The sequence below is a fragment of the Rhododendron vialii genome, chromosome 5a, assembly GCF_030253575.1.
Source record: "Rhododendron vialii isolate Sample 1 chromosome 5a, ASM3025357v1".
NCBI classification, from domain to species: domain Eukaryota; kingdom Viridiplantae; phylum Streptophyta; class Magnoliopsida; order Ericales; family Ericaceae; genus Rhododendron; species Rhododendron vialii.
Window position 1 is genome coordinate 41,340,409 of NC_080561.1, and position 26,357 is coordinate 41,366,765.

Sequence of the window (26,357 nt, forward strand, 5' to 3'; positions counted from 1 at the left end):
GATAATTTAAGCCAATGTTTGGGGCAACAATATATTTTTCAAGTTTTATACATGTTGCTGATGATTTTTAAAAATTCACGACCGCGACACCCGATTCCCGCGACGTATCACCGATATGTCCCGATACCGATATATCACGACCGATACCGCGACGGCGACCATACCGCAATTTAAAACTATGCTTGGGAGTGGAATTGGCGATCACTTAATAACATGGGATAACTCCACTCATTGATGAGGAACACGGTTTAATAGAGTTATACTGATTACTGGGTCTAGACACGTCAAAGAGGGCTTATCAAGGAAAACCAAAGTAGTACTCAGAAGTGAGTCAGAACCAATCAACTAAATGAGATTAGCTTGCACTAGAACAAGAGAGAATCAGGAGAGGAAGACACCAAACAAAACAATGGGCTCTGATACCATGTAAATTGCAGAATATCAATCTTTTTTTTTTTTTTTATGAATAATTTTCTTTTATAAATACAATAACAATCACTTACTTGTATTGAACTCTATGATCCAATTTCTAGTCCAAGGAACGTGATCCTTTAGGATCTTCTAATAGCTAAGGCAATAAATCTAGACTAGACTACATGAGCACACTTGAGTAACAAAGTCAAGACATGTACACAAGTATATCAAAATACGATATATAGGCATATAGCTAAATACCTGAATGTCAAAGAAAGCAATAGAAGCTGCAGAATTTAACATTCACATGCTTCTGTACATACAAATATCAGTAATGTTCAACTATCTTCCTAACAAAATTTGAAGTACTTATGTCTCCTTCACCCAATAGCAGCTATGAGCTATCCTTCTTTTTAGTCTCACATTCAAACTATGAACTTGCGAAGCAACGCAAGTGGTTGCATGCTTGTTCCAAATTCATCTAGTTTTGGGTTCAACTTTTCAAACTCCCACTAACAAATAAACATTTTTTGCCTTTCCTCCAGAAGGAAAAAAACCCCATGATCTAGCATTATCCAAGGCACTGGAAACTTTCAAATTTACCGAATTGTGAGTATTGACTCTGTGCTAGATATTGAGGGAGCAGAAGACTTTACAATGGATGACGGAAATGACATGACAAATTCAGATGATGCTTCATTACCAAGACCTATTGTACCAATACTTGTGCTATGACGAATTATCTCCGGCAACAGGACATCTCCATCAAGGTATTGCATCACTTGCTGCATGCTAGGTCTTGTTGCTGCATCGGACTTTCAGCAAAGCAAGCCTAGTTTCAAAACCAACTCCATTTCCTCCTCCAAATAATCTCCTCCCAATCTAGGATCACTTGTCTCGAGAATCGCTCCCTCTTGCCATTTCTCGAAAACCCAATCAACCAAAACTACCGCGTCAGGCGACTGTTGTAGTTGTATGGGCCTCCTTTCGCAAGCTAGTTCGAGTAAGAATGCACCAAAAGCAAACACATCAACGCTTGTGGTTGCCTTTCCGGTTCTAGAAAGCTTAGGAACAAGGTACCCAATTGTCCCCATCACATGGGTAGTTTCGAGGTTTGCTCCATGATCGTATAATCTAGGAAGACCGAAATCACCTAGCCATACATTTAGTTCAGAGTCCAATAGAACATTACTAGCCTTCACGTCTCTGTGAAGAACAACTTGGTCCATTCTTCATGTAGATACAGAAGGGCATATGCTACTCCTCTGATGATACGATAACATTGTGCCCAGCCAAGGATTGATCTTTCATTGCTAAACAGGAACTCGTCAAGGCTTCCGTTAGGCATATAATCATAGACCAAGAGAAGCTCTCCCTTCTGCCGGCTATAGCCGAGGAGCTGCACCAAGTTTCTATGCCTTAGCCTTCCAATGCTAACAATTTCGGCCACAAACTCTCTCATCCCTTGTTTTGAATCATGGGAGACTTTCTTGACTGCAACTTGTTCCTTTGAAGATTGAAGTACTCCTCTATAAACCTTTCCGAAACCTCCTGCTCCAAGAAGCTCTTCGTCTATAAACCTCTGGTAGCTTTAAAGAGATCCTTATAGGAAAACCTATGCGGGCCATATTCCCTCTCCCAATCTTCATGTATTTCTTCGTACATTTTCCTCCTCAACACGTAAAATGTCCCTGCAATTGTGATAGTCAGCTCAATGACTACTATTGTCACTGACACTGTAATTTCTAGACCGTGTTTTCTTTGATGAGGAAGTGAAAGAAGCTTTGAAATTTCAAGGCCCTGTGCTTTCCCACTTTTATTGAAACTCCAACCAAGAACATAGTGGTTCCCTGTAAGCAATGCCGTAGAAGCAGAGAAACCAACATACATGGAATCCAACAGAATTGAAGAAAGATTGAAGTGTGTTGATAGAAAGACACATCTATCTCAAGAAAGATGAAATAGATTGACTATATTGTTTATTGAGAAGGAATTGGTGAAGCAGCTTGACTATGGAGACTTAATTAGTATGTTTGGAACAAAAAGTGCAAGAAAAATAATTTTCAAATGATGGATTTTGGAATATTGTAATGGTTGCATTTTTGGGGGAATTACTATATGCTTATATTTTGTAGTGATAAATTTTGTAAACTATGACGGGTTTTGACAGCATGGGCTCTAGTAATTGGTGAGGCAAAACCACAGGATAGACACTTCGCTTTTGCGTAGTATACAAACTGTACTCTCTTTTAAATTCGCTATATAGTACTCCCTTCGTCCCAAAATAATTGTCCGGTTCGCAAAACGATAACTTAAAAATAATATGTTTTTTACAAGAAAAAATTCTAACTTTTTTTATCAATTAAAAGAACTCATGAATATCTAGCAAATTGTTGAAAAAAAATTGAGCTTTTCTTGAAAAATTCGTATTATTTTTAAGTTCTTGTTTTGCAAATCGGATAATTATTTTGGGACGGAGGGAGTAGTAAAAAGCTTGTATGAATCGTGGATGTAACCCAATTAGGTAACTCCTTAAGTTTGTATGCCGTGCTTTCTTCGCGTATTTTGATTGATTATTCTTCGTGTGGTTGTGTGTACTTTTTGGGTCGTCGAATTTCTAAAATAACCAGAGTATCAGAGCTCAAAATAAATGGTCTGTTGCTGTCATGTAAATCATGTGCTTGCGATTTTTTGTTGCATCAGCACGTTATGTATTTTCTTGGACTCAATTGTGATTCTGAAAGAGTAAGCAAGTTTTGTTCAGGAATGGCTAACTAGCTAGATCATTTTAACATTTCAGTGTGCTTTTAAAAATGTTTCAACATGGTAATTTTGGGAAAAAGCTTATTGAAACAAAAAATAAAAGTTGCACCTGATTGTTTCACTTTACTTGACTGAGAGAGAGGCACGTGGGAGAAAAAAGAGGAAGGTGTGTCCACGACATTAAATACTTGACAAAGGCACTGCAACTTGCCAACTACCCTGATTCGGCTAAGTAATGACTTCGGGGATTTTCGACTTTTTTTTTGGTTTTGTTTTTATTCAAATTTTTTTTGTGAACTATTGAAACAATAGTCCACAAAAATTTGATGCAAAATGAACAAACACGCAAGGACAAAACAAAAAAAACCCAAAAAAAAAAAAAAAAAAACCCTAGCGAAACTTAGCATTTACTTAGAAAAGAAAAGATCTACTTGAAGACTTTTCCAAGAGAAAGGTCATGTACCAAGAATATACAGAATTGTGATGGAGATATCTTAACAGGACATGAAGATTTTTCCAGGACAGTTGTAATGGGACCTTCTTCTTTTTTTTAGTACACTGGAAAATATGTAATTGGACCTTATGGTACTGAAAGATAGTTAATATTAAGGTGTGATGGGACCTTGATTTTCCCGTTCTGCTAAAGTTCTTATTTTTTCTTTACGAGAAATGTCATTCTCTCACAATACATCACCTTTAATTCAAAAAATAAGTACTAGAGTACTACTTATTTTCCTTAGCGGAACTAGCCCAAGTCGCTTTTTGTTCTCATTGTAAAACTCCTTGGATCAGGCGTTGAAGACTTGATTGGTATAGTAAAGTGAAAACTGAGATTTGTGAAGTACAGTAACAGTTGGGGTAAAATCAATTTTAATCATTAACTTGTGGGCGAAATAGTAATGAAAACAATGAACATTAAACTGATTTATTAATCAAATGCAGAACCGAATGAAACGCTGGGAAAATTAAACAACTAAAATCAATAAATTTACAGAAACTAAATTGAACAAAAATATAGACTGTAAATGGATCAACATATGCAAACCGAAGTCTGTGGCGTCTGTCTCAGTGGTTTCATAGTAGCAGTCACACCACACTGTACTCCAACCAGGTTGGAAGCAAGCCGAAGCCCAAACCATCAAGCTTCTGGGTAGTAGTAGAATAAAGATAATGGACATTTCAGAGTAAAAATCAAAGACAGATTGTCCTTTCGTTTGTTTAAGATCTCGAATATCCATCTCAAGCTTGTATTTTCTTGCAAAGTAGTAAATTTGAACACAACGCTAAATCCCGAACTTGTTTTGCAGTCTCAATTTTACCTAGTTGCATTTTAATAGAGACACTAACAGAGTTTGCAATCCAGGTAATGATTTTAGTGTTATCCCTAGCCCATTCATCCAGTTTTCAAAGGCATCATCCCTTTGATCATTCGATTTTATGGGATTCGTTTTCTTACCAATGATTGTAATTGAGACCAGCGAATTTGACGGAGATGTTTTAAATAATATCGGATGAGGCCATATTCGTAGGAAAAGACTAATGAAAACAGATATCAGAGCAAGGATGCAAGAGTTATACTGATTACCGGGTCTAGACACGCGCGTCAAAGAGGTCTTATCAAGGAAAACCTATGTAGTACTCAGAAGTGAGTCAGAACCAATCAACTAACTGAGATTGGCTTGCACTAGAACAAGAGACAATCAGGAGAGGAAGACAGCGAACAAAACAATGGGCTCTGATACCATGTAAATTGCAAATGATCGATATATTTTTATGAATAATTTTTTTCTTATAAGTGCAATATCAATATCGATTACTTATTGAACTCTATAATCCAATCTAGAGTACAATGATAGGATAGGAACGTGATCCTTGAGGATCTTCTAATAGCTAAGGCAATAAATCTAGACTAGACTACATGAGCACACTTGAGCAACAAAGTCCAAGACATGTGCACAGATATATCAAAATATGATATATAGCTAAATACCTCAAAGTCAATAGAAGCTATCCTTCTTTTTAGTCTCACACATTCAAACTACTCCCTCCGTCCCATTTCGTTATGCCTGTTCCTTTTTTGGACGTCTCGAAAGGTCAATAGCTCTTAATTTATAATATTTTATATATTCAATATGGATCTTGTTGATAAATTTTAATTAATTTTTTTTAAACAAAGTTTTTTAAATGATAAAAAATATTATAGATTAGGAGATATAAACAATTTTTTCTGAAGTGCCAAAAAGGAAACAGGCACAACAACAAAGTGGAACGGAGAGAGTATGAAGTGGCGAGCTAGCCAAGTAGTTGTATGCTTGTTCCAAATTCATCTAGTCTTAGGTTCAACTCTTAAAAGTTCTAACTCCCACTAACAACCTAGCATTTCTTGCCTTTCTTCCAAAAAAAAACTAGCATTATCCATTTCCAAAGAAAAAAACACCAAGATCTAGCTGATGTAGGCCGAGACCCGCGAGGTTAGGATAGTCCAGGGATGCCACTCAATCGGGGGTGGCGGTTGTCACTCGACGCTATTAATCGCGGATGTCACTCAATGAGACCATGCCACCCACTTAATTGTTGAAGGAATCACTCACTCCAAGCAAGACGCACTTGCACAATAATTCAATAATCAACTCAAACTCCTTTTCATTCATGGTTAAAGCCTTCAATAGATATCTTGAACATCCCTCCAAGAATAGGAATAAAAGCAATTACATTTTCAAGACTCTAAATAAACGATAAACAATACTTTGACTCCAAACTACTAGGAAAACTCGTAGAAAAAAAGAAAAGACAATCAGACTCAAGAAAAATGATAGAAAGATTCATAAAAGAAATACAAAAAATAACTAGACTCTTTGACCAGATGCTAAAAAGTTTTCTCAGCATAATAATTATACATTATTTCCCATAAGCATTAATACGCACCTGCATCATTAGCATTATCCAAGGCACTTGAAACTTTCAAATTTACTGACCGCTAGTGAGTATTGACTCTGTGCTAGCTACAGAGGGAGCAGAAGACTTCACAATGGTTGATGGAAATGACATAACAGAATCAGAAAATGCTTCATTACCTAGACCTGTTGTGCCGATACTTGTGCTCTCGTGAATTATCTCCGGCAATAGGGCATCTCCATCAAGGTATTGCATCACTTGCCGCATGCTAGGTCTTGTCACTGCATTAGACTTTGAGCAAAGCAGTCCTAGTTTCAAAACCAACTCCATTTCCTCCTCCAAATACTCTCCTCCCAATCTAGGATCACTTGTTTCAAGAATCGCTCCCTCCTTCCACTTCTCGAAAACCCAATCAACCAAAATCACCTCGTCAGGCAACTGTTGTACTTGTACGGGCCTCCTTCCGCAAGCTACTTCGAGAATGAATGCACCGAAAGCAAACACATCAGTGCTTGTCGTAGCCTTTCCGGTTCTAGTAAGCTCTGGTGCAAGGTACCCAACTGTCCCCACCACATGGGTTGTTTCTGGGTTTGCTCCATGATCATATAATCTAGCAAGACCAAAATCCCCTAGCCTTCCGTTTAGATCAGCATCCAATAGAACATTACTAGCCTTCACGTCTCTGTGAAGAACAACTTGGTCCCATTCTTCGTGCAGATATAGAAGGGCGGATGCTACTCCTCTGATGATATGATACCGTCGTGCCCAGTTGAGGACCGGCTTTTCATTGCTAAATAGGAACTTGTCAAGGCTTCCGTTTGGCATATAATCGTAGACCAAGAGCAGCTCTCCCTTCCGCCGGCTATAGCCAAGGAGCTGCACCAAGTTCCTGTGTCTTAGCCTTCCCATGCTAGCGATTTCGGCCACAAACTCCTTGATCCCTTGTTTTGAATCACGGGAGACTTTCTTGACTGCCACTTGTTCCTTCGAAGATTGAAGTACTCCTCTATAAACCTTTCCGAAACCTCCTGCTCCAAGAAGCTCTTCGTCTATGAAACCTCTGGTAGCTTTGAAGAGATCCTTATAGGAAAACCTATGAGGGCCATATTCCCTCTCCCAATCTTCACGTATTTCTTCATACTTTTTCCTCCTCAACACGTAAAATGTCCCTGCAATTGTGATAGTCAGCCCAATGAATATCGTTGTCACTAAAACTGTAATTCCTCGACCTGTAATTCCTTGACCGGGTTTTCTTTGATGAGGAAGTGAAGGAAGCTTTGAAATTTCTAGGCCCTGTGCTTTCCCACTTTTATTAAAGCTCCAACCAAGAACGTAGTGGTTCCCTGAAACTGCTCCTGTAGTAGCGGTGAAACCAATATACATAGAATCCAATAGAATTGAAGAAAGGTTGATGTGTGTTGACAGGAGAGACTGATCTGGTTTCGGGCTCTTAATATGTGCAAGTGTTACATTGAGTACATTCTCAAACCCATCATACTCAATCCAAACGTGCATTGGACTCCCGCTTGCAAGTTCCAAGCTTCGATTTATCCGTTCTCCGTTGGAGTAATACGTGACGGCTGCAGATACATTTGATTCTAAGCTATTAACATCAATTCCAACATGGTTATCGTTTATGTCATTGTATTCAGAATTCTCAATGGTATCGAGCTCAATTGCCAACAGATGGTTGGAAGGGAGCCCAATGTCAGAAGAATTGAGGAGCCCAAAATACTGGCTACCTACAGATTTGTTGAAATCCATAGATGGTGAGATGAAGAAGGCCATTCCATGACCACTCAGATTTGTTACCACAGGAACAATGGCAAACACAAAATGGGTGAAAAATGAAAGATCTTGGTTTAACGTGGACGAAGATGTATGAAATCTAACCGGAAACTGGTAGAAAGCATGACCAATCCCATGCTTTGAACTGTTGGTTAGCTGCAAAAGACCATTGGAATGGATTTTTGCAACCCCATCAAGGTGAATAGGGGCTCCATTGAAGCCATTATACACGAACTGGTTTTCATCTACAGCCATGGCTAGGGGATTCAAGCAAAAAAATAAAAGTATCAGAAAATAAACTAATACCGGTGTGGAAGTCATTTTAACAATTTCGAGAAGAGCTTCTTGCTGTAGCAGTGGATGGTTAGTTTTGTTAGGAGATAGATTCTTCTTTGTTTATAACGGGGATTTGAGGATTCAACACCGTTGCATAGAAGGCATCAAGTCAACTAAAGAAACCAAAGTTTGTGAGTCAATGACAATAACTTCACTGTGATTCCAATGTACTAGTCACCATGTCATTCTCCTCATGTGAGTCATGTCCCTTGCAAATTTTATTTTTTCTTGTATCACATGATGTATTTTCTTGGACTCCAATGTTATTCTAAAAGACAGCTTTTTGTGGCCATGGATAGTATATAAGCACTTGACAACTGACAAGGCACTACAAACACAGCAGTGAATAGACAGACCAAATGAATGTGAGATATCTTAATAAGACATGAATATTTTTCCCAAACAATTGTTATGGTACTGAAAACAGCTTTGCTAGAGGTACATACATAGGTACGTACATCGCTTATATACGCATTTTTGACCCATCTCGGGTCTCAAAAAATTAATCCGAGCCGCTTATTTTGTTCTAAATGGGTTGTTTAGAGTCCCTGTAGAAAATAAACTCTATCTGAAATCAGTAAAGGCATATACGAATATATACTTTTCTTCACAAACGAAGCTGGCCTGAATTATGAAGCAAGTTTAGATGTTTTGTAAACATTTTTACCGACATTGGATTGAGTTTATTTTTTTCAAGAACCCTAGACAATCCATTTTGAATAAAATGAGAGGCTCGGATCAGTTTTTTGGGACCCGATATTGGTCCAAAACGCGTTTGTACGCGATGTATGTACCTATGTGCATGTACTCAATAGACTTTTCCATAGTGAAAATGAGAGAGAGCTTAATTAGGTCTTGAAGACTTTTCCCAGTGAAAGGTCATGTACAAAGAATATACAGAATTGTGATGTATATATCTTAACAGGACATGAAGATTTTTCCAAGACAACTGTAATGGGACCCTTTTTTTTTTTTTGGTACGCTAGAAAATATGTAATATGTAATGGGACCTTATGGTACTGAAAGACAGTTGTAAATTGTAATGAGACCTAATGGTACTGAAAATATGAGACAGCTTTAATTAGTCTTGAAGACATTTCCAAGAGAAAGGTCGCATACCAAAAATATAGTACCAAACTTCGCCCATCATTATCAAAAAAAAAAAATTGCTGAATACTATAGACTTTTTGATGGCTTTTTATACCTTTTTGCTCTAGTTGATTGTAGATTAGAGTATTTCAATGTATTACTTGAATTAATTGCCTGTATCTCTAATCCTATAGCAGAGTTCGCCCGATCAATATCGGCAATGGTGACGCCACCTCCGAAATTATTGTATCACTTGACCCTGTCAAATTCCAAAAATTAGCAACTAATGTGGAGGTATTTTATCGTATCACTTTCGGATATAAGCTAAGCCCTCTCACGGTGCGGGGGAGGCTGCCGCCTCCTCCCCCGCCACACCCCCTCCACCGCCTGCAAAAGCACCCCTCTTTTCCACGAATAAGCATCCTTTTAACCTCCTCTGTCCTTTGCGCTGCTGCTCCGAGCGTGTTTGATGTCCTGTTGCTGCCTTGTCTTTCAGCCGCTTCCGCTGCCTCTTTGCCTCTCTCTGCTCTCTTGCTGGTTGGGCGTCGCGATGTCCATCATCCTAGTTAGGCCTGTCAATAGTCCGGATTCAATTCGAATTCAACAAATCCGATCCGAACTCAATAAGACTTGGATCCGATAGTGGTAATCCAAATCCGAATCCAAAAAAATCGGATCCGAATTGATTTGATTTGATTTTTTTTTAATTCCAGAATTTTTTAAGAAAGGGAAACAAATAAAAAAAAATTTCTCCAAAAAATGGGAGGAGAGAGGAGAGAGGAGGAGATCCAAACTATACCATTACCAAAATGTAGCAGTCAAACAATAACTAGCCCTCCTTGCACTGAGACTTTACTAAAATTTACAATCGATATAGAGTTCAACCTATTACATAAACCCCAAATATCTGAAATAATATAGCCTATCCACTCATCCTGTTTAATATCTTTTCGCCAAAACTTACTAAGAAGCAAACTGTCCATGAGGATGGTAGCATTCGCAATTCCTTGTTTCTACCAAGCTCCATCTATTCGAATGTAAACTCTATCATCAAGATCTGCAAAACCAACAGAAACACCAAAACAAAAGGAGACCCCTCCTCCACCACCCCTCCTGCTACTAGCCTCATCAACAATATTAAAGTCATCTTTAGGCTTTGCAACACCTGACTAAACAAAGCCTTATAAGAAAACATAACATCATGTTTAGGTATTCACATTCATCCTTAGACTGCACAAGAGAAACAGAATGAAGATTCACAAGGCATTTAACGAAACTTCAATCAGGAACGAAATAGAGCAAAACATAACGATATCAAAATCAAAACCCCAACATTCTTTTAGCGCCAGCAGATATATGTAAGACAACCCTACAATTGTACGTTCATAGCCAATCTGTGTAATTATCATGTGAATTGTAGTATTTCTCCAAATAATTGTACCAAAAGACATTCAAATACATACAAAGATGGCAAGATACTAGACATTCTGAGCCCTTAAAATATCTTCAAATACATACCAAGATGGCAAGTCATATCTCGGGAAAAAAGACATAGGCTTAGCCATCAAACGAAGAAAGTCATATTCACTTGTCTCCCACTTGTTAAGTTGCATTTGTATCTTGCATATCTCGGGAAAAAAGACATTCGGAAGAGGGAATCCACGCATGCTTCTTCTAAATCATCCAGCCGATCGCCCTTTCCCTTTTCCGTTCGGCTTCTCCTCTTTTCTTTTTCTTTTCCGATTGGACCCAACTTCACCTCTCGTCACTCCCCTTCCCCGTTGGATTCGATCAGCCCTATCCCCTGCGTGGCTGAGGGGTGCTTTAGTTGTGTTATTGCAAGTATGACGGGAGCTTCTTAGGGAACAGGAGATTCGCGCGGAGGTTTGTTCTGTTTCATGGCCAACTGATCTGTGTCGCTGTTACCAAAATTCTTGTTTTCTTTCCAATCGACGGAGAATCGATGGGAAATTGTATTCGAGGTTTGCTGGAATGTGGGTGTGAAAAGTGGAGTTTGGTTCCTTGCCGTATTTCAGGACTTTTTTGGAAACAAATAATGAAGTGGATGAAGTATGGAAGAAAATTAACAAAATGAACTTTATTAACCCTCAAAGTAGAAGAACATCCAATCGAGATGATTGAGTGAACAATTACAAGTTAATTCTACTCATAGAAAAGAAAAGATAAAGGCCTGATTGGCGTTGTTTGTGTGTCCTTGAAACTGCTACTGACTTGTTCTTAAATAAGCCCTCCTTACATTTGAATTCAAATCTTCCCCCCAAAGTGGCAGTTGAAAGACTCCCTTGATTTCTAATTAAGAACTTCCTCCAACTGCCGATCATGCCCACGTTCAGAAAATTGTCTCGTTAATTGCGGTTATCGTCCTCTTCAATCGTGGGATCATGGGATCCAATTCCTTTTGCCATCTGTCCCCTGATCGACGGATCAAAGGGCCCTTGGAACACGCCACGTGTAGGTCAATCGACGGACAAGACTTTCTGTAGTTTCACCATCGATTCTAAATTATTAAGTTAAGTCCATTCTATCCTCTTACTTGCCCATATCTACCCTTGCCACGTGTCGCCAGATCGACGGGTGGAAATGGAAATCTTAATTGTGGTACAAACAGTCGCCTACCGTAAAAAATGGGCACAATCTGGCCAGCGGTGTGGTCAATTTTGGTTGAGGGGGTCTTGCGGTCGGAACAGGAATTTTGCGCTGAGGTTTGTTCAGTTTTAATGGCAAACTGATTTGCGTTGGCCGCCGTTCATTCTGGGCGCGATCCGGCCAGCAGTTTGGCCACCTTCGGTTAACAAGATCTGGTTGTGGTTATCTGGTGATGCATTTGTTGAGTCTTGGTAATAAGTTCAGTTGTAGTTTGTTGTGCACTGGGGTCGGTCGGTTAGTTTTTGCGTTGGTGGTTTTTGTGTTGTAGTTGCTATCGTTTCATTTGTACTTGTTTTTGTTAGGTTGTACTAGTTTCGTGCCACACACACATATTCCACGCACTCAATACTATGTTCCGTTCATTAGGCCCCTGTTGGTCTTCGCTGGTTGTCGACTTGTCAGCGTCCCTAGGCTTCATGTTGGCTTTTATCTTCTGGTGATAGCATAGATGCTGTTGTTTTTGTGTATTAGTACACTGTGTTCTGCTACTTAGGCCTAGTTTGGTTTTCGCGCGTCATTGGTATGTCTTCCTTATTGTAATAGTGATAGCACAGTTGTACCTTTCTCTCTTTTATTATTAATGCATTTCTTGCTCTTCCTCCAAAAAAAAAAAAAATTTCACTTTCGGATTTGAATTTTCATTTGACCACATTAAGTTCAGAAAATACATATCTAAAAACAGAGCACTGGGTTAAACTAAAATTTCATTTGTCATTTGGGTTGCAACTATGTATCATTTTAATTTAAAAGGCAATTCAAATAATTCAAGATAATAAAGTAGTTTTTTTTGGTTCGTTTTGAGTTGAGAACCTCATAAAGCGATAAATAATTACTTTTTTGGTACACAAAATGAAAATCCATGTATGGTATATCTCATCACCTATACCAAAGAATATTTTTATTTTCGTGTCACACCACACCACTATATGTAAAGAACCACATACCAACATTATGCGAGGATTGAAAAGATAAAGCTCGACCTCCTTTGGGAAGGTATAAAAGACGAGGTTTTCCGGCCTGTAAAGCACCTGAATTGAGCACTTAAAGAAATGTATGTAGAGCATATTGAGTTTACTTTTCGGCGTATGACTTGGTGTGATCGCATTGGACACAACTCCTGCTTTTGCCATTGAGCATCCATGTTCCTGTAAGCTATATAATTTAAAATTACCACTTGTCTTGCTAACATTAAAAAAAAAAAAAGGGGTTGATCACGGCACCACTTGTCATACGACTCCTAGCTCGCGACACCGAATAATTAAGTTGGTGAATTGATGGTGTCCAGGGGTGATGGTATGGTGATAGTGGTACTGGTGGAGGTGAAGTAATGGTAGTGGTTGTATCGGTGGTGGTGGCGGTATGGTGAAGCGATAATGGTGGAGGTGAAACAATGGCGATGAGGTGGTGGTAGTTGTGGAGATGTGGTTATAGTTGTTGAGAAAAAATGGTGGTGAAACACACAAAAAAGACAAAACACTAAGATTGCAGAATTTGATCTTGGTCTAGGTGGTGAGATAGTGGTGGTGGTGAAGAAAGAGGGAAGAAGAAGAGATGGGGCGTGGTTGAGCAGGAGGGGAAGAGATGACATATCTATGTGCTGTGCAGTGCGCCTAAGGCGCAATCACATGCGCCCCAGGCGCACTCCTATGCGCTCCGGGCGCACCTTAAAGCAGCAAAAATGCCTAACTTCGCGAGTTTGCCACAGACACTTCCAAACTCCGATTTGTGCATGATTTGAACCATTGAAAAACTTGTTGAGTTTAATTTCTAACACAAGGGCCGGAGTTTGGATCCAAAATTATTTTGAAATTAAAAGATTTGAAAATTTTATCCTTACCGGTCAAAAAACAAATTATTTTGGCAAAATTCTCTCATCGATCACCATTCTTTTCAATTGAATCAAAACCTATTTGGTAATTACAGAAAGAGATGGTGGAATTAAACAATTAAGGTGGTTGTGGTGATAATGCCTTGAAGTATTGCTGGTGGAGCTAGTACCGCAATGATGGCGGTAGTAAGATGTGGGGTTGTGAGGCGGCGATGGGTTAGTGGAAGGGTGACAATTATATATGGGGGCAAAGTGACGGAGGTGGTGATAGTGGTAGTGGCGGTACGGTGAAGTGAGAGGTGGTGAAACAATGGTTATGAGGTGGTTGTAGTTGTTGGAAAAAAATGGTGGTGAAACACACTCACAAAAAAAAAGAACCTAAGAATGCGGGATTTGATCTTGGTCTAGGTGGTGAGGTAGTGGTTGTAGCACTGAAGGAAGAAGAGGGAAGAAGAAGAGACGGGGCATGGTTGGGCAGGAGGGGAAGAGATGACATATCTATGATTTGTGTTGTGCGCCTCAGGCGCAATTACATGCGCTCCAGGCGCACTCCAATGCGCCCCGGGCGCACCATAAAGCAGCAAGAAATGCCTTACTTCGCGGGCTTGTTACGATTTTTCCCGAACTCCAATTTACACGTGATTTAAACTGTTGAAGAGTGATAGGTGCTGAAAAGCACCCGTTTATTCCCATTAACTTAGGTTTTGTCGGTCTTAACTAATGTTATTTAACGAGATTTAATTGGTTTGTAGTGTTTTAGGGCTTACGGAGCATTCAGACATGTTTTGGAGTAATAATCGTGAATTAAGGATGTTCCGGTGGAGGCCACAGCGAGAAGAGGAGCGAAACGGCAGAGGCTGACAATCTGGTCCGGACCAAAGACTTGCTGGCCCGGACAACCAAGTCTTGAATAGAAATTGAACAATCTGATATTCTGGTCCGGACAATGAAGCTGCTGGTCCGGACCAGCGGGCAGCGGGGCATTAATTCTTTGTTTCGTTTGTGGGCCAACTATAAAAGGGGACTTAGTTTATTACTTAGGTTACCTTGACTTTTCCCAGCAGCTGTCCAGAAACGAGAGAAAAAAGAGGCGTGATAGGGAGATTTTCTCCATGTTCTTCGTTCGTTCTTCAATCTCGATCACATCTTTCTTCTCCATGGTCGGCTAAACCCCTTGTCTAGGGGGAAGATGAAACTTCACACCAAGTAACTCTATTTTATGTATGGATTTTAGGTTTATTATTCGGATCGATTGTGAGACTAAGAATCCTTTCCGTTTCAATTGAATGGAATGATTTTACTTTTTCTTATCTATTGAGTATTTGTATTCCGGATTTCAAATACCTAGTTTTGCAATGGTTTTCATCGATTGTGGTTAGAGTTCTGAGATAGATTATGCTCGTAAGACGGATCGTGCCGCTAGGTGGCCAAATCGTGTTCCTGAGAGACGGTCCGTGCTATGAGATAGTTTATGCCTTTTAATAACATGATTATTTTCTTGACGATTATTGTTAGGATTTGCAAGTCCTAGCGATAATCCCTTTTGATTCGAATAAATAAACCTAACCTATGCATATTGTTGTTATGCGGTCGGAGTGGATTCCAAATCCTAGATATTTTCCTCCATCGTTTTCAAACCTTTTAATTCATTGTTTTAATTTAATTAGGTTATTCCGAACAAACCAAATCAATCAATTCTTTTCTTTCTGAACTAATCTGCAAACTAATCGAATTTGTCATAACTTAGCCATTCAGTCCCCGTTGGAACGATACTCGGTCTTAACCATTATTCTACGGAGTAGTAGTTAATTCGTGATTTTTATAAATTTATTTTTGACACGGAATGACGCGGTCAAATTTTGGCGCCGTTGCCGGGGACAATTTGCACGGTTGCGATAATTTAATTAGTTTTTTTAGATTAGTTCATTGTTTTTTATTTTTATTTTGTTTGTTAGTTTTGGTACTCTTAGCTACAAGTTACGAGGCGACAAAACGAGCAAAGATCACTGTGGAGAAGCGGTGCCGTGATATAAAGCGATTTCGTTGATCCACTGTGAGTTTGTTCTTCTTTTTGGCAAATTAGTGTCTGTGTCTGGAGTACCCGGTTTTAACACCTCTGGGGTATTGAACTTGCATGCTTGGTCGTCGGTCTTTGGAAACCGAACTCTTACCTCTTAATTTGGATTTAGATAGGAGATGTAGGGTTAACAAACAGACCAACTTAGTCACAATGGCAGATGATACTGATGGAGCACTTGTGGTACCTAACCCCCTCCCTCTCAACTCACACTTTGCCCCCATAGCGTACACTACACCATCATGTGTACGACTACCTGCCATCACGGCTAACAACTATGAGATTAAGCCTAGTACTCTCCAAATGCTCCCTAAGTTTCAATGGCAATCTCAAGAGGATCCATATCAACACATCACTAAATTTGAAGCCCTCAGTTCCATGCTTTTAATTCATAATTTTCCGATGGATGCATTGAGATTGATTTTGTTTCAATTCACTTTAATAGGGAACACCAAACATTGGCTTAGTACTTTGCCAGCTTATTCTATAACATCTTGGGCGCAAATGAGTGCGGCATTCCTTAAGAAATTCTTCCCCATAGGAAAAACACTCAGACTTCGGCAAGAGATTACCACTTTTCAACAAGCTGAGAATGAACAGTTCTATGAGGCTTGGGAGAGATATGGTGATCTCATTCGTAAGTGTCCGCACCATGACATACCTAAGTGGCAATTAGTACAGAGTTTTTATTCCGAGCTGCATCCGCAGCATCGTGTGATGGTTGATGCCTCATGTGGAGGCTCTGTGATGGTTAAGAATGAAGAGGATGCCTGGCAGTTATTTGAAACTATGAGCGAAGGGTCCCTGCAAAATGTTTCTTTTGAGAGGAGAACTAAGTCAGTCATTACTGGTTCTGATAAGCCACGAGGTATGTATGAGATTAAACCATCTCATGACCTCCAATCTAAAGTAGATGCACTGACTGAGAAAGTTGAACAGCTTCTCACCAAGGAATTGGCCACCTCACAGCCTCCACCTTATCAGGAGGCATGTTCTTTATGTGCTAGTCTGGCCCATTATATTGTTGACTGTCCTGCAGCACCACAATTCCCTTTGTTTGTGCAAGAACAGGTTAATGCTGCACAAGGGTATGCCAATGCGCAAGGTTTCTCCAAACCGGGTAATGATCCTTTTTCCACTACTTATAACCAGGGATGGAGCAAATATCCCAATTTCTCATGGAAGACGGAACACCAGGGTAATAGTTTCGCCCAGCAGCCTAGGCCATTCAACACACAGTTTAACCCTGGGCCTATCTCTCACAGAATCAGCAGCAAGCACATCCCCAATCCTCGCGGGATCCATCCTTTGAGGAAAAGGTGCTACAAGCGCTTGGTAGACTAAATGACACCCAACAGCAGGTGCGCACCAACACACAGTCCATCGCAAGGTTAGAGACCCAAGTGGGTCAAATAGCCAATGCACTCAATCGTAGAGAAGAAGGTAGGTTGCCCAGTCAGCTTGTCCAACCCCATGGAAGACAGTTTTTGGTTCATGACTCGCCTCCTGCTGATGCTAAGGTAATTATGACTTTGCGCAATAAGAGAGAGGTCGAAACCCGACCAGAGAAAGTGAAGCCGAAAGAGCATTTGGCTCCCTCCGACCCCGATGACTTTGGGAAGGAGAGTTCACAGAGTAAAGATGGAACCCCTCTAGTCACACCTGCATCACCCACTTCCGTGTCAGCGGCCCCAAGGTGCCACCCTATGTGCCTAAAGCCCCATTCCCATCATGTTTGAATGCACCATCTCCCTTTCCTAAGAGGGGAGCATCTATGGAGGATATCCTTGAGGTTTTTAAGCAAGTCAAAGTAAACATTCCTCTCCTAGATGCGATCAAACAAGTCCCCACTTATGCTAAGTTTTTGAAGGACCTCTGTACTCAAAAGAGGAAATGTAAAACCAATGTATCGAAAAAGGTCCTTTTCACTGAGCAAGTGAGCTCAGTGTTCCAATCAATTGCTCCCCCTAAGTTACAAGATCCAGGCACCCCTACTATTTCCATAGGAATGGGGAACCATGTCATTGAGCGAGCATTGCTAGACTTAGGGGCTAGTGTCAATTTGATACCTTACTCGGTGTACGAACAATTGGGACTTGGGGAGTTGAAGCCCACGTCGATTACCTTACAATTAGCTGATAGATCCATTAAGGTGCCACGTGGAGTAGTTGAGGACGTTCTTGTTAAGGTTAATGATTTTTACTTTCCGGCTGATTTTATAGTCCTTGACAGAGAACCAGTGCAAACCTCTAAACAAACTCCAGTTATTCTTGGTCGTCCCTTCTTGGCGACGGCTAATGCAAACATTCATGTGAGGAGTGGGGAGATGGAGGTGACCTTTGGAAACATGACCCTTAAGCTTAATGTTTACAAGGCTGCAAGACCTTCTCCAGTGGAGGAAGACTGCTTTGCAGTCGATGTCTTAGAGGACTTAATGGAGGAGGTGTTGCCTTCTATTTTGACCGATGACCCATTGGCCGCTTGTTTGGCTCATTTTGACTTTGAGAATTTTGATATTGATCAGTCTATTGAGGAGGTTAATACTTTACTTGGTTCCACACACCTAATGGTCGCCCCTCCTCGACAAATCGAAATTGAACCGCCCACTCCTTTTGTAGGGTCCCCATTAGAGCTTGGGTTACAGCATGTGCTGCCTGAATTTATGGCTCCATGTGTTAATTTAGTAGAGGCTATCCCAATAGATTGCGGACATACGGAGTGTATTCAAAGTTCGGGGATAGGTGGTTCTTGCACAAATATTCATGGTTCAGAGGGAGAGATGGAGAGTAATGTGTCTTGTCCGGTCTTAATTTTTAGGGTGAGTTTCGAGACCTTGCCATTTAAACATATTTTTCCTTGGTATGATGATTTTATTCGTATGGTGACTAGAGGAGCAATTCTGACTTGGTTATGTGACCCACTGTCTTTCATTTTTATAGTCTGGTCAAATGATATCTTTTGGAATGATTCATCTTGATTAAATTTTAAGAGGAGGATAAAACTGTTCTTAGAGCATTGAGTGTGAGGTGGATCGTGACAGGTCTAGGAGACTTTAAATCCATGGAGGGTGAGATACCTCTACTGTTTGTCGTGCTCGAACGGCTTCCAACGGTTTAGTATAGCCACCTTGTCAAAGCTATGTATGTAGTACTTAGGAGGTTGGGTCTGGCGGCAGGCGCGTAGTTAGCAACGAGAAATCTGTCTGAACCATCCGACTTTAGTGTCCAGCTTGGCAGAGATTGCTTCATAAGCCGAGTGGTGGGTAAGGAATCTGGCAGCCCCAGAGGGAGTGACAGCCTATTAGATGATGGCACTACTTCTCAAGATATCGTTGAATCCTACGCATATTGCTCTTCCAACAAGTAGGGAACCATAGTCTTTGGCAAGGGAACCACAGTTTATTTCTTAATTGTTAGCATTCGGAACTAAGTTTGCCTTGCTATATCTTTGTGGTAGCTTTGTGTCCTTTGCTTGATATGTGTAGACACCCTATTCTGGACTGTCCAGATAGCGTTATTTGTCGATCTTTTATTTCCCCAATGATGATTATAGTCGAAAACAGATCAAGGACAAGGGTGTGCTTAAGCCTTGAGCGTCCAAAACCCATTTCAAACCCTTCAAACCAGAGCCAAACGGCCCCAGCAAAACCCAACTGGCATACGCCAGTGTCTTGGTGACGTACGCCAGTAAGCAGCCACGTGTCAGTCATCGACCAGTGGTCCAGCTTATACTGGCGCACGCCAGTAAGAATTGGCGCACGCCAGTCAAACCCAGTCAAATCAACTTTATGCAGCAACTTGGGCGGGACTTTTTTGGCCACCCTGACGTCGGCCACAGTGTCCCTGATGATCGCTTTCGGCAGACCCGTTCCCCCTCTCTCCTACACCCCCCATCAAGCCAAGTCCCATGCATTTAATGCATGGAAGGCTCCCTTCCTCTTCCAACCAGCCAAACAAGGCCTTGGTCCCAGACTGATCTCAGCCTCTCTCCCCTATAAATACCCCCCTTGCATTCATTTGCAAGGGGTTAGCATCATTAAGAAGAAAAGAGCTCCCCTCTCCTCTCTTCTTGCTTCTCTTCTTATTCTTCCATTGAAAGAGAAAGAAAGGAAGCTCACTTCCATATACCTCCACTGATATCCAGTCACCATACAACATTCATCTTCAACCTCTAGGTTCTAAACCACCTTCAAACTTCAACACTCAAAAAGGTATACCACCTTTGCATCCCTTTCTGTTTTCGGCCCCTGAGGGGAACCAGCAAGGCCCAGGCTAGTAAACAATACTAGTCCTGGCCTTGAACTGGTAAAAATATAACAATCGTATCAGATCGAACATGGCGCACGCCAGTAATTCTATGCCGTACGCCAGTCATGGCAGTACGAGCACAACTGGTGTGGGGATCATGGATCGTCATTCCTGTTGTTTCATCTTTCTGTCAATCACCCCTGCATGCTAAATAACCAGTTTATTGCTTTCTGTATGTTTAGAACTGTTTAGATATAAAGGTTATTGCTTATTCTTTATCTGTTTGGAAGGCCTCTGGGATCCTTCTGGTCATGTTCCAGAGCCCAGATGATGTAAAACCAAGCACTGGATTAGGGTCAAACGTGCGTACGGCAGTCCATGACTGGCGTACGGCAGTTATAGCTAAGATCCAGTGGCTGGCCTTTGCATCTTAGTTTAGTCTTGGCCTCTTTCCTGTCCTCACTCTGTTTAAGGGGGTTTTCTGTCTTTTTTTTCTTCTTTTTGCTGGCTTCAAGCCATTCCATCTGTCTGTAAATGTATATATCCTGCTTATTTTACTGCATGGTTTGTCCTGGGTGTGCGCTGGTCCTTTCCAGAGCCCAGAGGATTGCAAACAAGGACTGTGAAACTAGATGAGTGGAGTGCGCCAGTTTCCATGTGGCGTGCGCAGGTCGTATCAACATGCAGTGGCTCAGCCAGTGCATGCTGGTAGAACCTGCTCACGCCCCTGCGGGGCAGCGTGCTGCATTTTGTCCAGTTTGCTCAGTACTTGTTCTCAATCTATATTTTAGCATTGCAATCAAGCCATTCATAAGCATTTTTGTCATAAATCACAACTTGTTGAAGTTTTAACCCCCATTAACTGTTCCCCCGCCCTAACTGGCTAAAAAATGATCAAATGAGAGAAAAATGCAAACGCTTTTACAAAATGCCCGAGTAGAGACCGATCTCCGGATTGGGCGAGAGGGGTGCCATAAAACCCTTCCCCTCTCGTAACCTGGCTCCCGAACCTCAGATATCGAAGGTGACGACGGTCCAGTCTACAAGCCTTTTCAAAATCAAACAAACGTGGCAAACGTTCTCGAGTTCGGTTCCTTGGGTGTTTTCACCGCTAAAACCCGAGTGGCGACTCTGAATCAAGGCGTTTCGCCGCGCTTTTCCAAACACCAAAAGGGCCGCACCCAATTTCACAATTAGAAATTTTCGGGACGCGTGCCCACAGTGGCGACTCCGCTGGGGACCTATTGCGTTGATTGATATTTGGCGATTAATACATAATTGAACAATTCTCAAAAAGCTTGTCAAAACAGTACGCTCCGCGCTACTGAAGAACGGAATGGTAACGTAACAGGATCTCAGCATCCGACCAATCCGAACTGGGGCTTTTACTATTGTTCTCTTGTGTAGTTTTCTACAAGTATCAATTAACAAAAGTGAGCCAAGCTTCAAAAGGCATTTGTTTTCAAAAGCGTTACATCTCTCTCTCATTTAATCATTCTTCGGCGTTCTCCGTTCGTATCGATGGTTGGTCAGCCCCGTTGAGGTGTTTTGGGTAACCGGCACAGTTTACTGGAGCCCGGGGTCCTCGAACGCCCAACAACCTTGGACGATGATGAGTCGTACTACCGTTCGACCTTTGCTTTGCTCCACGCGTTGCAATGGGAGGTATATCGCGGCTCTAGTCAGAGGAACCCCTTTAAGCCAAAACCGGCCTCTACAGCGCGTACAATGCATTAGAACCTTTCAACATAAGACAGGAACCCGCAGGGTAGGATTACTTGTTTCTAACCCCATATGTGTTACTGCTTTCCCTATCGCATGCTTGTACATACATTCATGATCGTTTTGCGTAGGAGCATGCTAGGGCGGCTTTTAGGATGTCTTTTGTCGAGTCTGTCTTGCGCCCACTCGGCGTTTGCCTTGGACCGATGACGAGTCGTGCATCTCGATGTTGCACGTTACCAGAATTTTCAAATCCTTAGTCAATGGAACTTCGGGAAGTCGATACTTCCTAAGTCCTTGTCTCAAACCCCATCGAGGTTTCAAACCGAAAACTAGGAACAACGGAGAGAATGGCATGATGCTTACACCACTCGGGTTAAAAGTGCTAATCACTTACACCAGGCTCCGGCACAGTGCTGCTTACGCCATTTCGGTTACGGTATCATGACATCTACACCGAGTTGTTCCAAAATCAAACTTTGAAACTTCGAGAAGGGAGAAAGTCAAAGACTTAGGCTGTTTTGGCATCCCTTAGTAAACATTCGATTCAATCAAGGATACACCGTCGAAAAGAAAATCCGAGGATTCCATGGCAACTGTCCGAGTGGCGTGAAGCAGACTCCCCCTAGTTGTAGAGTCTAGGAGGACACCGACGACGTTGGCATGATCATTTTTCAATTCCCGTCTATTCTTTCAAATAAAATGACTGCAGGCCGTCACTGAGCTCTTATACTTTGCCGTCTAGTCATGCCGATGTCAAAGCAGAATTCCGAAATCAAGAGCCAAACCTACTTGGGACCGTCCGTCGAGTCTGTTTGAGGGTCTGATTTGGGGTTCGTCTTTCAGTCGACCGCAACGGAAGCTCTGGCCTGCACTGTGTCACGAGAGGACTCGCCACCGACTACTCCGCACGAGTCCCCTTCGTCTACTCCATCTCCGCCAGCATCTCCCAAGCTCGTTAAAAAAGAAGTACTAGTCATGGCGGATATCCCACCTCCGAATCTTGCAACCGTCCTAGCCGACCTGCAGCGCAACCTGGCCATCATGCAACAGAGGGCCGACCAGGCCGACGCCTCTATGGCCAATCTTCAAACCCTAATCGAGGAGCGACTTCCCCTGGTGACAGGAGGGGAAGGAGGTGAAAGGCGTGAACAGGGAGCCGCTGGCCAAGAGGAACCACTGATTGAGAATCCCACTCCAAGCCCGGAAATGGCCGCGTTGGTCGCCAAAATGGCCAAGTTGGAAGAAACCGTAGCCAAATCCGAGAGAAAAGGGTCGGGAGTACTAGACATGGACCGCCTCTGCCCATTTCCGAATGCCCGGCTGCCCGATCGGTTCAAAATGCCCGACTTTGCAAAGTTCGATGGTACTGGGGACCCGAAAACTCACTTGTTGGCCTATCATGGAGCCATGAAGCTGCATGGAGTCGAGGAGGATGCCATGGCTCAGCTATTTCCGCAAACTCTTGCCGGTCCCGCCTTCCAGTGGTTCTTGTCGCTCGACATCTCCAAGAGGCGGACATGGGAGGACATTGGCACGGCCTTCAATGCTCAGTATAGCTACAACGCCCAACTCAAAATGACCACTCGGGAGTTGGAATCCACCAAGATGACTGCAAAGGAGTCCTTTGCAGACTTTATCCAAAGATGGAGAGCCAAGGCCGCTCTCATGCCCGATCGCCCAAGCGAGAAGGATCAGATCCGCATCATCTCCCGTAATCTGCAGCCTGACTTCGCCAAAAACCTCGTGTTGGTTCAGGGTGCAAATTTCGAAACCTTCTATGACTCCGGGCTGGCCATCGAAGAAGCCCTTCAGACCGGCGTTCTGCCTAGGAGTGACAATTCCTCCTCCACCTCAGCCTCAAAATCAAAGCCTCGTGCATACACCGGGAACAGCACTGCTTTGTTCGGTGGCAACAGCTACGCCAATGCGAACTCTGCTAACAACCCCTCTGCCCAAAGCTCTAACCACATTGCCGACATTAACCAAGTTCAAACCCCTCAAAGACCCCGAAACCGCAACCAACCTCGTAACTTCGCCAACTTCGAGGCGCCTCTCTCCTCGGTGTTGGAAAAGCTAATCAAAACCGGGCACCTCAGGCCTCTAGCCCCAACTCCACTTCCTCAAAATCCACCCCCTAGCCATAACCCCAACGCTTTCTGTGCGTACCATCAAATGCCCGGCCATTACACCGATTCCTGCTACCGCCTCCGTCATGCGATACAGGATTTGGTGGACAATGGCACCCTTCCAACTCCACCCACAAAGCCCAATGTCATTTCCAACTCCTTACCCAAACATGACCCTAGCCCTCAAGTGAACCAGATAAACCTTAGCTCCACCATATTCAACCCTACCGACCATATTACCTCAACCTTCAACCCGAGACCAATTGTACCCTTTCCCTCCGAACCAAGCATTAACATGATGGCGACCGGTTGGGCCATGGAGGACAGAGCCAAGGAATGGGAAGAGCTTTGCAGTGACTGGACTGAACAGTATAACATGGGGTTCCCCGCGCACCCTCAGGTCAATCAAATATGGCTAGACCAGTGGCAGGTAGAATGGAACGCGGTGCAGGCTGACCCTCTGGATGGTCTCTCTTTGTTCGCGCTCTTTTACCAGCCCGAATTAAACCCCGTCGAAGTGGAAGCCGAGGAATACGTGTGGGATCCACAGCCTGGTGGATGGCAATTGGGTCAAGGTCTCGAGGCTGATGTGGGCCAAAACGACTTCGATGAGAAGTACTGGGACCAGTTCCAAGAGGGGGAGGTTGTACCCGATGTTCGTCGCCCACTAGGCGCCATGTTACCCTTGGTAAATGTTATTGCTGACACGCTCGACCGTCGCATCCATGAATTCGATCCTACTCTCGACATCGTCTCTGTGGAACAGCCTTGCCCTATTATTTCGGCTCCCGGGGACGACTGCTCAATCATGGTTCTAGATGCGCTTCCGGCCGACCTCTGGGATGCGGAAGAAGCTGTCAAGGCCTCACCGCCAGCTGATATTTGGGACGTCGACAACATTGTCGACCTAAACATGGGGAACGAAGTGTGGACCGTCAATGCTGCTCTCGTTGATGGAGGATTTTGGGACGTTCCATTCGTCACTAACCCGGGAGCGCCATTTGAAGAAGAGGCTGCACAGGATCCCGCCTTTTGGGAAGGTCTAGTGATGGAGGATTTGGAATGGGATACCGCTCTGGGGACAGACTCGGCTGCAACGGTGGCATCAACGGACAAAGGGAAGCGCAAGCTGGAAGAAGTACCGGCCGATCTGTGGGATTCTATTGACTCATCATCTTGGTGGGACGTGGCCAATGTCACTAGGAGCGGCCGAGTGTTTCAGCCCTCCAACCTCCAGGCTGGAAGCTCGTCCAATCCGCCCGGTCAGAAAGCCACTGCTCCCGCTGCTCAGAGAACCGATCCGCTCTTTCCGAATGGGGTTCCAGAAGAAGATGCCATTTTGAAACAGCTCGAACGGATTCCTGCCGCCGTCTCTACTTGGGGTCTGATATCGTCGTCAAAGGAGCATCATGAGAAGCTCTCCTCCGCGTTGGCCCGGCTCACTGTACCGATCGACATCACCCCCGAGGCCATGATTGCTCTCGTGCTGCCACTTCTCTCTAAACACTCCGTCACTTTCACCGAGAGGGATCTGCCCGTTGAAGGAACTGCTCACAACCGCCCGCTGCACATCACCGTCAAGTGCCGGGGACATTGGGTGCCAACCGTGCTAATTGACAACGGCTCGGCTATCAACGTTTGCCCGATGAGGGTTGCCTACCGTTTGGGATTCTCAAAGAGTGACCTAACGCCCTCCAATCTGGCCGTCAAGGCATACGACAGCACTCGCCGCATGGTGGAAGGAACTCTGATGCTGAAACTGAATGCTGAGGGTTTCGAAATGGATGTAGAGTTCCACGTGGTCGACGTCCCCGCCACCTTTAACCTGCTGCTGGGCAGGCCTTGGCTTCATAGGGCCGACATTATGGCTGTACCTTCAACCCTGCACCAGAAAGTCATGCTGGGGCTGCCCACCGGAACCTTAACAATCTGCGCGGACTCTGGGATCCGCCCGCTCACGGATGACGGCACACCTGTTTTGGGCATTATGCACGGGGAGGAAGACTCGGACTTCGGGGGTTTCTCTTTCGACACATCTGGCTCCGTCCTCGCCATTGCCATGGATGACGACTTCACCATAAGCTCAACTGTCCTCGAAATGATGAGGAAGATGTCGTTCATGCCGGGCCTAGGACTCGGGGTCAACCAACAAGGGATCGCTGAGTTCCCTGTCTTTCCTTCCAACAACGGTCGCTTTGGTCTTGGCTACACTCCACCGGCCAAAGACGCCGAAAGGAGGAAAGACACGGGAAAACCTCGAACCCTTTTTGGTAACCCCGACAGCTACTTTGTGCGAGAGGGAGGAGGTTCTGCTTATTCGGGACAGATAGAGCCGTTTTGGGATCCGGAAACTTCCACTTGGCTGCCGGGATTTGAAATATTTGCTACGGACACCTGGTCCA

General features: G+C 43.1%; 2 protein-coding genes, 1 non-coding gene and 1 pseudogene across 3 annotated transcripts; 1 reads left to right on the forward strand and 3 right to left on the reverse strand.

Moving 5' to 3' along the window:
- Window positions 1-819: 819 nt before the first annotated feature.
- LOC131327948 (receptor like protein kinase S.3-like) lies at window positions 820-6,108 on the reverse strand (annotated as a pseudogene).
- On the reverse strand, window positions 5,796-8,382 carry LOC131326048 (L-type lectin-domain containing receptor kinase SIT2-like). Its single transcript, XM_058358637.1, has one exon. It carries the CDS (start codon window positions 8,179-8,181, stop codon window positions 6,145-6,147), a length of 2,037 nt encoding a protein of 678 aa, XP_058214620.1. The 5' UTR covers window positions 8,182-8,382; the 3' UTR covers window positions 5,796-6,144.
- A 7,979-nt stretch (window positions 8,383-16,361) lies between these two features.
- Window positions 16,362-17,596, forward strand: LOC131327950 (uncharacterized). Its single transcript, XM_058361067.1, has 3 exons — window positions 16,362-16,844; window positions 16,897-16,977; window positions 17,123-17,596. Exons 1-3 carry the CDS (start codon window positions 16,362-16,364, stop codon window positions 17,594-17,596), a joined length of 1,038 nt encoding a protein of 345 aa, XP_058217050.1.
- LOC131328098 (small nucleolar RNA R71) lies at window positions 16,410-16,516 on the reverse strand. Its single transcript, XR_009200380.1, has one exon. It is a non-coding gene; the product is annotated as a small nucleolar RNA R71 (small nucleolar RNA).
- Window positions 17,597-26,357: the final 8,761 nt, after the last annotated feature.

Excerpts from the sequence above, each read along its gene's own strand:
- LOC131326048 (XM_058358637.1), bottom strand. The coding sequence starts at position 8,181 with ATGACTTCCACACCGGTATTAGTTTATTTTCTGATACTTTTATTTTTT.
- LOC131327950 (XM_058361067.1), top strand. The coding sequence starts at position 16,362 with ATGAGTGCGGCATTCCTTAAGAAATTCTTCCCCATAGGAAAAACACTC. Across the intron at positions 16,845-16,896 it reads AGCCTCCACCTTATCAGGAG|CACCACAATTCCCTTTGTTT; the intron begins GCATGTTCTTTA and ends ACTGTCCTGCAG. Across the intron at positions 16,978-17,122 it reads GCAAGGTTTCTCCAAACCGG|AATCAGCAGCAAGCACATCC; the intron begins GTAATGATCCTT and ends TATCTCTCACAG.